Source organism: Teleopsis dalmanni, chromosome 2 (genome assembly GCF_002237135.1).
Source record: "Teleopsis dalmanni isolate 2A chromosome 2, ASM223713v2, whole genome shotgun sequence".
NCBI lineage: Eukaryota > Metazoa > Arthropoda > Insecta > Diptera > Diopsidae > Teleopsis > Teleopsis dalmanni.
The window spans coordinates 233,026,333-233,039,755 of NC_051847.1; the positions used below are offsets into that span (position 1 = coordinate 233,026,333).

At 27.9% G+C, this 13,423-nt stretch overlaps 3 protein-coding genes across 3 annotated transcripts; all 3 read left to right on the top strand.

Moving 5' to 3' along the window:
* The first annotated feature begins 1,379 nt into the window (after window positions 1-1,379).
* LOC119676965 lies at window positions 1,380-4,241 on the top strand. Its single transcript, XM_038088232.1, has 5 exons — window positions 1,380-1,415; window positions 1,760-2,277; window positions 3,214-3,373; window positions 3,589-3,741; window positions 3,808-4,241. The coding sequence occupies exons 1-5, from the start codon at window positions 1,380-1,382 to the stop codon at window positions 4,003-4,005; spliced, it is 1,065 nt and encodes a 354-aa protein (XP_037944160.1). The 3' UTR covers window positions 4,006-4,241.
* A 2,276-nt stretch (window positions 4,242-6,517) lies between these two features.
* LOC119676966 lies at window positions 6,518-8,695 on the top strand. Its single transcript, XM_038088233.1, has 5 exons — window positions 6,518-6,525; window positions 6,751-6,971; window positions 7,032-7,196; window positions 8,401-8,633; window positions 8,690-8,695. Exons 1-5 carry the CDS (start codon window positions 6,518-6,520, stop codon window positions 8,693-8,695), a joined length of 633 nt encoding a protein of 210 aa, XP_037944161.1.
* A 604-nt stretch (window positions 8,696-9,299) lies between these two features.
* Window positions 9,300-11,781, top strand: LOC119679545 (nucleolar GTP-binding protein 1-like). Its single transcript, XM_038091960.1, has 4 exons — window positions 9,300-9,438; window positions 9,588-9,862; window positions 9,921-10,251; window positions 10,315-11,781. Exons 1-4 carry the CDS (start codon window positions 9,391-9,393, stop codon window positions 11,617-11,619), a joined length of 1,959 nt encoding a protein of 652 aa, XP_037947888.1. The 5' UTR covers window positions 9,300-9,390; the 3' UTR covers window positions 11,620-11,781.
* The last annotated feature ends 1,642 nt before the right edge of the window (window positions 11,782-13,423 follow it).

Genomic DNA, 13,423 nt, shown 5'->3' on the forward strand with positions numbered 1-13,423 from the left:
GACTTATATTGAAGCGACTTATACTGAAATGACTTATAATCATATAAAGTAAGTTTTATGTTAATTGGTAATGTTTTCGTAATATACGTAGAAAAAGGTCAATGATTTCACCGTATTTGGGATATTATATGATATGACATCTATTTATCATATTAAAATTGAAAAAACAATATTGTATAATTAATCAAATCGAAATGTTAAACTATATGTGAATCTAGTTTTTATTGATTTATTTCAATTTTGAACTTTCTCCAAATGCGAATTCGCATAAAATTCCCACTTCATGAATAATAAAAATAAAAATAAAAAAATTTTTCGTGAGAAACTAACGTAGATTAATAACATTTCCTTTAAATCTGTCTGATTTAATGTTCCTCCATTAACAAAGACTTTGACTTCATCATTCATTTTCCTTATAAGACAATAACAAATTTAGTGATTGATTTTCGCAACATTTTAAAATAAATTAAAACCATAGAAGGTTGCAATTATTTATCCATAAATTAAAATTATTATTCAAGAATATTAATGCAGGCGGAAAGAGATTAAAAATCATAGAAATTGTCTCAGAGGAGAAAAAGGAAACTTTTTTAAGAAAATTGATATCAATTTATATAACAGATTTTAAAGCATGTGAACTAAATTATAATTGAATTTACGGAAAAAATTATCATCTAAAGTCTTTAAACGCTTATAGGAAATATTTCCACCAACCTATTTATAGAGGCAATAACTAGGACAGACACAAAACAATGCGTGGAAAAGTGGAGGTCTGAACGCGGATCAAATGGCCACGGTTTGTAACGTCAATATAAAAAATACCCTCCCCGAAGTTATGCAAAAAAGGTTTCGGGGGTAATAAGCCTCTCCGGGGTGTTTTAGTTCATATTTTAGACAATTGGGCACACCATTCTAACTCCTCACTAACAAAAACAAAAAAAAATGCTATAAAAGCAGTACACAATATGTACCACGGAACTACACTTATTTTAGAAAATGCCTGGTAATACATAGAATATTTTTACCAACACTAAAATACTGCTCTTCTATGATTTTAGCTCTTTCTTGCTATATTATTTAGCCCATGAGATTATACTCTGATAAGTGGTGACAGTTCCAAAGGGTGTGTTCGAAGTATAATTTCCATATGTAAAGAAAATCCATTGATTAGAATGTCAAAAAGGACATATGGGGTGGTGACCTTCCTAAAAATATTATTTCAAAATATAAAGAGAGTGCATAAGATAATAAGCCCCCCAACTTGTGATAAACCAATGTCGAAGGTGTGTGCATGTGATGCCTAAGATAGTTTTTTGCAAATTTTTTCAGTAAAATAATTAAATTCGAAAATGATAGAATAATAGATATTTAGTAAAACAATGGGTCAAGAAAATGATGATTCTGTTGCTAAAGGGGTAAACTTGGTCTACGCCCTGACTCTTGACAGCGTTCATATATGTGACTGGTGATGTTTCTAAGAATGTGGGGACTTATGCAGGGCATCTGGGTGCAAACCTCTCAAATGTAAGATACCCTATCAGGCAATTGCAACAAGAGCTTCGAAACCCAGTATTATTTATATATTCCTTTTAAAATATTCACTACATAACCAAAAAACGAGATTTAGTTGATCTATTTTTACGGATTTTAACTCATTTTTTAAAAAATATTATCTCCAATTTTTTTATTATTCATTATTTATTCATTATTTATATCTCTAAACATTTTTTTAATTTGTTCATATTTTCTTTATTTATAGGACGACGGACGTATTGAATTCTTCAATACAATCGTTCTGCAACCGCACCTTAAACTTATCACCGACTTAGGTCGTGGTTATCACGTGCGTTGTGCGTATAAAAGTCGTGATGCTGCAACACGAAAACAACACAAACCCAGTTCCAAGCAAGTAAAGCATGCACAGAAACCCCAAGCATTCCATAGCGCTGATAGTGAAGTAACCGATAGGCGCGACTATGGACGTTCATTGGATAAATATCGTGCAACTGGTGATGAACTAGATGAAGATGATGTCTTCGATGATGAATCCACTGCTAATGCAGAAGCGAATGAGGAATTAAATGAAATTCCTATGCCAGGTTGTCATATGAAAATTTATAATGCAGAACATAAAATTGCCGATGATGTCAAGATAGGAGATCCATTAACGATGGTTGTAAGCATTGATAAGCAAGATGTGTATGGCTTACACGTAACCGATTGTACTGTACGTGATGGTTTGGGTTGGGGTGAACAACGACTTTTGGGTGAAGATGGGTAAGTATTGACGAAATATTAGGGCACAGTATTTCATATAATGCGACACATCTGCAATTCTTTGGTCTCTATTACATTTAGGGTGAAATAATTTTCTTTCTGATCCAACTCTATAATTGAGGTCAGCAAGAGTTAAATCGTATGTTTATAATTAATCTAATTAAACCGCAATTTTGCTGCTATTATTAGTCAGGTCCTTTACAAGTCGCAACTTTAGTAATCCATGTTCTATGACTCACATGTTTTGCTTATTAGTACGGGATTTCAGCTATTGCTTAGTGATGAATTGATCCGGAATTTTTTTATGGAATCATAAAAACTTAATTTAATGAAGAGGACGAAAAATAAATGAACTACTGGGGACTACTGGGGTAATAACGTTGGTTCGTGAAAGTATCTCTTCCCAGAAAAGGGAATATCACCACATTCTACTTTCACTAAGCAGAGTGGACTTGAGACTTTAGAATTTTATTGATAACTGTTATCTGAGATAATACTTTAATAGACAGGTTTTTCCAGATGTCTTTCAATTTTTTGACGGCTCAGTGCATATTCTTTGTGATTGATCTTCTCCTGGGAAATAAAAACTTTGCCATATGAGAGGTGTTTTTATACTTATACAGAAACTCTAGAATAACGACCTTTAGATTATTTGAAAGGCCTATGGTTTTGGGCTGTAGTATTAATAGATTTAAACCTTTCACAAATCTTTCTTAAGAGACAATTTTACCAGGTTGAATTCTCACACGGATTAGTGCCTTTTTTACTTGTGAATATATTTGGTACCTCTTTCTTATGTATTCTTATTTTGATACTAATTTTTATTTACTTCAAGGGTTAATTAACTTTACTAATATTACTTTTATTATGCATAATTACCAAAATATATAATATCAGACTTTTAAAATTATTATAATTAATTTTGTTCTTTTTTAGTTGTCCAATGGATAATGAAATAATGGGACAATTCAATTACACTACTGATCGCATGGCAGCGAATGTTACATTCCCAGCACATAAATTCCCGTACACCACGTCTGTCTACTATCAATGCAATGTGAGGTTGTGTGCCTTGCAGGATCCCGAATGTAAAGTGGTAAGGATATATTATATAGCAAGTTATATTCATTAATGATTTCAGTAAATGCTTCGAAAACTCGCTTTAAAAGAACCGCAATGATGAGGCAATTGGATTGGCTGACTCATTAATAAGCTACAACTATTTTTATCAATTATTTAACTGATATGAGAATTAATATATGTACTTAATTGCATTTAAATTAAATTTTACAATAAAATTATTTTTTTTAGGCTCCTACTTGCAGTGGCAAACGACCAAAACGACAAACTAACGCCGATAACAAAGACGAAGAACAAGCAATCATTAAAGTGGATACTGGTCTTTATGTGAATGAAAATGTTGATGTAACAGAAGATGATGAAGATTCAGTCTTCAAAGAAAAAGTAATTAAGCAATCATATTAAAACAAAATAAATAATTATTTTAATTAATTAATGAAAAATTTTCAGACACTTGATGACGCTTTGTGCGTATCGCAACGTACATTCGCCATTGCCATAGCAATTGCCGGTCTCATTCTAATGTTGGCCGTCGTTGCCGCTGTCTTGTGCATAATGGCCAGAAGAAGCACTAAGACGGTATCCAATTCGGGCAGCTCCATTTACAGTGGACCATATACAAATACGGCTTTCTCGCATAGCAGTTAAGTAGCTCATAAGTATTGCCATTGCTACAAAGCAGTACATATACTTATTAACTTATTCGGTCTATACTATTAAAATTTATTTAAATTTGTGTATGAACACTTAAAGTGTTTTAAATTCTAATATTTATAAAATTTGTAAAAAAAGAGGAAAATTCAAAATTTTGTGCCTACAGTTAAAAAAAGGATTCCTAATCTTTAAAAACTGCTACGCTACTTTATAGTCAACTTCCATTAGTAATTAAGTCACAAAACAGTTTTATTTACTATAAAATTTTTTTATTTTATTTTTTTTTTTTGTATTAATATGTAGAAATTTCGTAAGAAGAATATTTGCTATGCGATTTAAGTTATTTTCTATAAGAGAATTTTTTTTTTGTTTTGATAAAATATTAATTAAGTTTGTATTTTATTTGAATTCACTGCTTCGAGTAAACTAAATGCTGCCTTTGAATATGCAATAACTTTAAAAACCTTAGGTTTTATATATTAAATTTGAATTAATTAATTAAGTCAATTTGTATACTTTAAGCCACGGCACACCCTACTCCCTTTTTGCTTTGCACTAAATTATGAATGATATTATTGGGCAATAAGTCACATTGCCCTCTAATATTGCAAAGGCTACCTTGTCTTCGAAGATATTTGTTACTCAATATTTGTAGCATAGTTTTAGGTAAGACATTTAATATCCTTTGTTAACATGCACTTCTAATAATAATTTGGTGTTGGTTAATTATTTAATTAAATGCTAATTAATTGCTTAACAGTCGGTCGTTTTAACGTAATAACATTTAAAGCAATTTCAACATTTTAACAACAAATACAACCGACACTCAGGTGATATCTGTAAAACTATTGTATTTTAAACTCTAGGTTATAACTACTTAACCAAAGTTTCAAGTTTTTTAGTTTCAGTTTAGTAAATTACATGTTTGTTAAAAAAAAAAAAACTATTCGTATATCTTGTCATATATCGCAACTAAACTCCTTTTAAAACTTAAAACTATAAACAATTTAAATTAATTTATTTTATTAATAATAATTTATAAGAATATTTAAATTAACTTATTTTCGTGTGTCGTTAGCAGAGAAAGTTATTTCAAAATGAATTATATTATTAATATAATGAAAAATATATAATAAACTTGTTGTAAGTAAATAATGTGCTACAGCACTACAACGTCTAAAATACGTGCCCTAGTAAAATCCGTCCATATCCCTATATTTGCAATAATAAATAAATTTTGATATTTAAATAAAATAAAGCAGCGCAATAGCTTAACTCTTTAAGTATAAATATTAATAATATTTATATTAAAATTAATATTATTTAACAATAATAATATTTATATTAAAATTAATATTATTAAACATTATTAATATTTATATTAAATTTAATATTATTAAACATTAATAATATTAATATTAAAATTAATATTATTAAATATTAATATTAATATTATTAAATATTAATAATATTTATGCTTGTGTTAGTAATATTTATATTAAAATAAATATTATTAAATATTTATACTTACATTAAAATAAATATTATTAATATATATAATTATATTAGTAATATTTATTTTTAAATAAATATTAAAAATTATTTATATTTGGTAATATTTATTCCTTTATTAGTAATATTTACATTAAAATAAATATTATTACATATTAATATTTATACTTTTATTAGTAATATTTATATTAAAATAAATATTATTAATATTTATATTTATATTACTAATATTTAATAAAATAAAATATTTACATTGATATATTATGCTCGTGTTAAGTAATATTATATATTGAAATAAATATTATCAAATATTTATACCTTATATTAAAATAATATTATTAATATTTATAATTATATTAGTAATATTTATTTTAAATAAATATTAAATATTAATTATATTTATTAATATTTATTCCTTTATTAGTAATATTTATTTTAAAATAAATATTATTACATATTAATATTTATACTTATATTATTAATATTTATATTAAAATGAATGTTATTAATATTTATACTTAATGATCAAATACACCCGAACACCTAAAAGTATGCAATATTATTTAATTATATGAGAGTCACTTAAAATGAAAAATTCTATAGAAAATGAAATTTACTTACAATTTATAAAATATTTTAGTTTTAAGCAGATAATAAGAGTTTCCTTATTAATTTTTAATACATATATACATATATATACATTTAATGAGATATTTGAATTAAGCTTAATTACATTAAAATTATATTAACAATAAATGTTAAACATATTTGCATTGCTTCATTTAAGCATTTTAAATAAATTTTCTACAATGACTTGAAATGCTTGACTGGAGCTTTGCAATACTGAATAATATAAGCACATTAATTAAGTTTATAATAAATAATAACAATGTAATACCCTGTATGTAGTTAATGGAAAATACATTTGCAATAGCACATATATAAAGAAATAATTTTATATATAATTGGGGTGCTCAAAATATGACATAGAAATATGACAATGTAAAATGACATACGGAAAAATTGTAATAAAATTAAATAATAAAAAATAAACTAAAATAAATTAAAAAAAAATTAATAATTGTTTCAATTTTTGTATCTAATAAGAACGACTATAAAAGGTTATATATTAATTTAAAAAAGTTAGTTTTTTATAAACATGCAAAGTTTGAAGTTTAAAATTTATTTTCAACTTACATACTTATTCCTCCTACTCCGTGTTTTTAGTGTTGAAAATTTTCAAAATTGCCGCGAAGAAAAATTATTGGAATACAGACTTGTGCGACGTTGTCAGCGTTCGCAACAGTTGGTGATTGCGGCTAATAATACGGAAACATTGGAAGAATGTATGGCTTTGGCGAGAAGTGTACACGGCTTGGCTTTAAATTATGCCTCCTTTTTACGCAGAAGTAGAACTAATAGCTTTGCTGTAGAAAACAGTGATGAAGGTGGAATTGTATTTTTAGTTTTTTTTTTTTGATTATTACATTTATATTTTTATATCTTAGCTTTGAGCTTTAATAATAGAATTGCTAAGAGACGTCAAGGTTTGTGGAAGCAACCAGAGGAATTTTTTAATTGTCTTGTATTGCAATGCCCGGAGAATGCATCCTTCTTTACCATGACAAACGATAGCAGATTTGATTATTTCAGTTTATACGGCAGACCAATAGGCAAGTTGAAAAAAAAAAGTTGGTACGTTATCGATTTCTTGGGTTCTAGTGGAGTCAGCTGTTACGATCAAAATTTTCTGCTATGTTTTATACCAATATAGCTGAGATATTCTTGGTTTATATTGAGATATTGAGATTTAAATTTAGAATCGTGTTGTGTTGAATACACTAAAAACAACTCGAGATAGCATCTAGCACCAGTTAGTAAAGTGCTAGATCACATATAAAGACTAATACCTTGAAAACGAATATATGTTCACATATGGTATAGTTAAAATTTAATTTAAAATAACGCACTTTTCTAAAATCTGTGGGAGAACCGAAAAATTACATTATTTAGTTAATTAATTGATTAAATCAATATAATGGATTGGTAAAAAAGTATTCGGTGTTTTTTATACAAATTGAATATTTATTTTTTAAAGTGATTTTATTTATCGAAATATTTATTCAGTATTTGCTAATACCTTTTACAACTTTTCGGCAAGAATCTCTATTCCAGGTTTTTATATTTGAATAACTGACGAAAAAATGTCTTCACAATCCTTTTGTTGTCAATATTATACTAAAAAGTACATTTTACAGACATTGAAATGAATAAAAATCAGACGGTATAATGTCAGAACTATTTAACTAAGGTTTTTCTATTTTTTCTGGGTCACTAAACTGGATGAAAGTACTTTAACCCTTTATTAGAAGGGGTATATGTTAGTAAGAGACTATCTTTAAAAGATTGTTAAAACTGCAAGCCTGCCTTTGGTATCTACAGTTTACTCTATAGTTTTTAAGTTAGTACTCCTTTCAGTATCTCTAAATATTAAAAAACTTTTCATCTGAGTTCAAATTGGCTCAACTCTAATTAATAAATATTTGCGTTTTCCTTTAGAATGTAGTCAGTCTTTTCCCGGTTTCCGTGTTCATATGCTTTGATGTCCAACTCAATTCCGATTTTCTGTCCATTTTATAAGGAGTTTAGTAGAATCAGTTATTTAAAGCAACTCAGAATCATGTGAAAGGTTTTCTCTACTTTAATCTTGTTCTTCTTCTTTGTTTCTATCAAACATTTCAAATGATCCTTTACTGTTTTAGAGAAGAATAACAATAATATTAAAAGGGATTCTCTAAATTGATTTCTTAAGTCTTAAAATAATTCATTCTATATAAATAAGTTTATGATTTTTATTTCCATAAACATTTGAATTAGAATCAACAAACTATACTTGTTCTCCAGGAGTCGGACTATTTACACTCTTTACTACCCCAGAAACCTACGAAACTGCAGTAAAAACTTGTTCCAGGTTAGAAGGAGGGAATGCAGCTTTGGCACATGTCATTTCCGCAAAACGTACAAAAGCTATATCGAATATATTACGTGTATATAGTTATGATCAAAAACAATTGTCAATGGATGGTGCCTCCAAACTTTTGAAGACTTATGTTGGGCTTCGACACAATAAAGCACAAAATGAATTTATCAATTTTGATGATGAAAGTCTTAATTGTTTTTGGTATAGAGCGTGGGGACCTGGAAATCCTAAAATTTCGTATGTTTTTACATATACCTTTATGTTAATTAAATAATATATATTAATTTATTTATAGAAAAAATTCTGTCAATTTTAGTTGTGTTGCTTTAAACTCCGAAAATATGTGGTTCAATATAGAGTGTGATAAGAAATTGCCTTTTGTTTGTGAAATTTACACATCAAAATCAGATTTGAATAATTTTGCAGATTATTATAGTTTTAGAGAATGTTCTTTATTTCAAAAAGAAGTGCGGTTATTATAAACAAATTCTTATTATAGCAGATTATTTTGATAACTAAAATACACACAATGTGTTTTTTTATATATTTTATAGCAAATTTTAGAAAAAAAAATAGTATTAAAAAATTAAAATAACATATATTAAATAAAGGTTTTGTAATTATTACTAAAAATCTATGGCGTATTAAAATAATTTTATAATTTCGTTTTCATTTGCTAACGTCTACTAGATGTCGCTAAAGCAATATCTCACTTCCATACAAAAATTTTTGTCATCTTTCGCTGAAACACACATGTTGATATGTCAAATTTGTTTTGACGTTTATGTTCTTTTCGTAGCTGCTCTGCACCGCGTGGTGTTGTTTAGCAGCGTATTTTGTTTATTTTCGTTTAATTTACGCGGAAAATAAACAATTAATAATTCAAAATGAGTTTGTATAATTTTAAAAAGATTATGGTGGTTCCACCAGCCAAAGTAAGCATAGAAATAACTACTAAATTAAAAAAAAAACAATTTTTTGAATCTACTGCCAGTGGAGCACCTGAAAACTAACCTTAATTGTTGTTTACATACAATGACGAAATATGTTTGTATCTAAAAAATAATATATTTTTAAATTTTAGGATTTCATAGATATTATGCTATCAAAGACACAACGTAAAACACCAACAGTTGTGCATAAAGGATATAAAATCTCACGTATACGCACATTCTACACACGTAAAGTGAAGTATACACAACAGAACTTCCACGATCGTCTATCACAGATTATACAAGACTTTCCAAAATTAGATGATGTACATCCATTCTATGCTGATTTAATGAACGTACTGTATGATAAAGATCATTACAAGTTGGCTTTGGGTCAGCTAAACACAGCAAGACATTTAGTTGATAAGTAAGTTAATCAAAATTTTTTTTCATTCTTGGTATAATACAAATTTATTAAATTTTAGTGTCGCAAAAGACTATGTACGTTTATTGAAATATGGTGATTCACTTTATCGTTGTAAGCAATTGAAAAAAGCTGCTTTAGGTCGCATGGCTACTATCATGAAACGACAAGCATCTAATCTTACATATTTGGAGCAAGTGCGTCAGCATTTATCACGTTTGCCTACTATAGATCCCTATTCACGCACAATTATTATTTGCGGTTTTCCAAATGTTGGCAAATCTTCATTTATCAATAAAATCACTAGAGCAGATGTAGAAGTACAGCCTTATGCATTCACTACAAAGTCACTGTATGTTGGACATACTGATTACAAATACCTTAGATGGCAGGTAAATTTTTATTTTTACTTTTATAATATTGAATTTATCTAAAATTATAATACGAAATTTAAGGTTATTGATACTCCTGGTATTTTGGATCATCCGCTGGAGGAGCGCAATGTTATTGAAATGCAAGCCATCACTGCCCTGGCCCATTTACGTTCTTGCGTTTTATATTTCATGGATATATCTGAACAATGCGGACATTCGTTAGAAGAACAAGTAAAATTGTTCGAAAGTATTAAACCACTTTTTACCAACAAACCTTTAATTGTTGCCATCAATAAGATTGACATACTTTCGTTGGATGATTTATCAGAAGAGCGTAAAGCTGTTATTACAAAATTGCAAGAAGATACTAGCATTCCTGTTATGTTCATGTCCACTGTAAACGAAACTGGTGTAATGGAGGTTAAAGTGGAAGCTTGTGAACGTCTGTTATCTTTCCGTGTTGATCAGAAAATGCGCACTAAGAAAGTTGATAATATACTCAATAGATTACACGTTGCTGTACCCGCGCCAAGAGATGAAAAAGTGCGTGCACCTTGCATACCAGAACAAGCACTTGCACGTCTTGAAAAGAATGCCGCTAAAGCAGAACGTAAACGCAAACTTGAAAAAGATATTGAAGAAGAAATGGGTGATGATTACATACTGGATCTTAAGAAAAATTATGCCGATATACCAGAAGAAGAACGATATGATGTCATTCCAGAATTCTGGGAGGGACACAATGTTGCTGATTATATTGATGAAGACATATTTGCAAAACTTGAAGAACTTGAACGTGAAGAAGGTTTACGTGTTGAGGGTGGTGTCTATGAAGTACCTGATATGAGTATGGATGAAACACTTAAAGAGATCCGTGAAATGGCTAAGCAGATACGTGGTAAGAGATTCCATTTGCGTGATGACAAACGTCTTTCGTCAAAGAAGAACAAACCAGTTATGCCCAGAAACAAACAAGCCAAAGTACGTGATCGTTCAGTGTCTAAATTGCGAGAGACCATGCAAAATCTTGGTGTCGATATGTCAGGTACAGAAAATGCTAACTTTACTAAATCAGTTGTGGATATTAGACGCGGTCTTGTGCCTGTTGGTAGCAAAAAACTATTCAAGAGCCCGTTGCCGGATAAAGAAACATCAGCTATTGTTAAAAAGACTGGTTTGCCACTTAAACGTGCACCGTCACGTGATAATATGGGTGTTAAGAATACTGCTATGAAGAAGAAATTACAAGTTATGGCTAAACGTGATATAGCAAAGAAAGTTACGCGACTGGGTCTTAAAGGTGAAGCTGATCGTTTTATTGGCACGAAAATGCCAAAGCATTTGTTCTCAGGAAAACGTGGTATTGGCAAAACAGACAGACGTTAAAATTTTTTATTTGGTTATTTTGAAAGAGTAATAACAGAAGCGAGATGTGTCATCATTTGAACTAATATTATATATATGTAAAATGTATAAATTGTTTGAATGTTGTATTTATTTAAATATCAAACTGGATTTTTAAATATAAATATATTAAATATTTTCTTTTTTTGGAAGAAAAAATGTTTGTTGTTTTTATTTGCTGCTCAGGAAGTAAATTTTTATTTCATTCAAAAGTCAGTTTCTACGGATAATACGGACCAATGCTTCAATATAGGCATTTTAAAAAAGTTTATATTACTAATTTCTTGAATTTCTTAATATTTCATAGTTTTATATATTTGTAAAATTTTAATTATGGAATTTTATATTTATATTGCACTTAACGTATGTTATTACTTACAAAAATGTTTAAATATAACAATTATTAAGAAATATATAAAGTATTTATATTATAATTATGTTTTCATATATATATATTTATAAAATATATTTCATATTATTATGTACATATATAAAATAGATATTTTTTCAGATATATGTAACCATATCATGTTTTCATATATATGAGATATATGTCATATTTTCAGGTATATATAATATATATATATATATATATATCATACTATTATATATATTAGATATATGGCATATTTTTATATATATGAATATATATATTATTTTTCATAAATATAAATATATATCATATTTTTATATATTTATTTTTATATATTTATTTTTATATATTTATTTTTATAAATATATTTTTATATATTTGTTTTTATATATTTATTTTTATGTATATATTTTTATATATTTATTTTTATGTATTTATTTTTATGTATATATTTTTATATATATATTTTTATATATATATTTTTATATATATATTTTTATATATTTATTTTTGTATATTATTTTTTTTATGTATATTTTCAATTGAGTTCAGGGAACACAGTACAGTCATATTAATATCAGTATCCAGTTTAAAGTCTTGAGTAATATTGTTGTATTTATAGTCTTTTTCTGAAAATACTCAACTATAGATAATATTTTTATATTGACAAATGTAGCAAGAACGTATATAAAGAATGAAAAGAAGCTATATGTTTTTTACGTGGATTTCCAAGCAGCGTTTGACACCATAAATAGAAACTCATTGTTTTATAAACTAAGTAATATTGGTTTGTCAACGAAGATAATTCAGATGATTCGAAGCCTCTACTGGGAAGGTAATGCTGCGGTCTGGGATGGCAATAAATTATCAGAATGGTTTAGAACAAATATGGGAGTAAAACAGGGGTGCGTTTTGAGTCCTTTGTTGTTTGCACTGTTTCTAGACGACTTGACAAAAATTTTACCCGGTGGTATAGAATTTGGTGGAGTGGGCTTAAAAATCTTAATGTATGCAGATGATATCGTATTAATATCGGAAACTCCAAGGATGTTACAATTGATGATTAATAAATTGAATGAATATTGTAAAATGTGGAGTTTAAAAATAAATATTAATAAGTCGAAAATCATGATATTCAGGAAATACGCAAGAAAACTAAGAGCTGAAGAAAAATGGCTGTTGGAGGAAGAATACATAGAGGTGGTTAACCAATTTAAATATCTAGGGATATGGATAACTTATAATACATGTTTCGGTAAACACATCTTAGAGAAATTAAAAGAAGGTAAATTGGCAGTAAACAGTACTTGGCGTAAACTCCTAGGGAACAAAGAAGTTTGTCCAGCGGTGAAACATAAAGTTTTCGAGACGGCAGTTAGAACTATAGTAACATATGGGGCAGAAGTTTGGGGT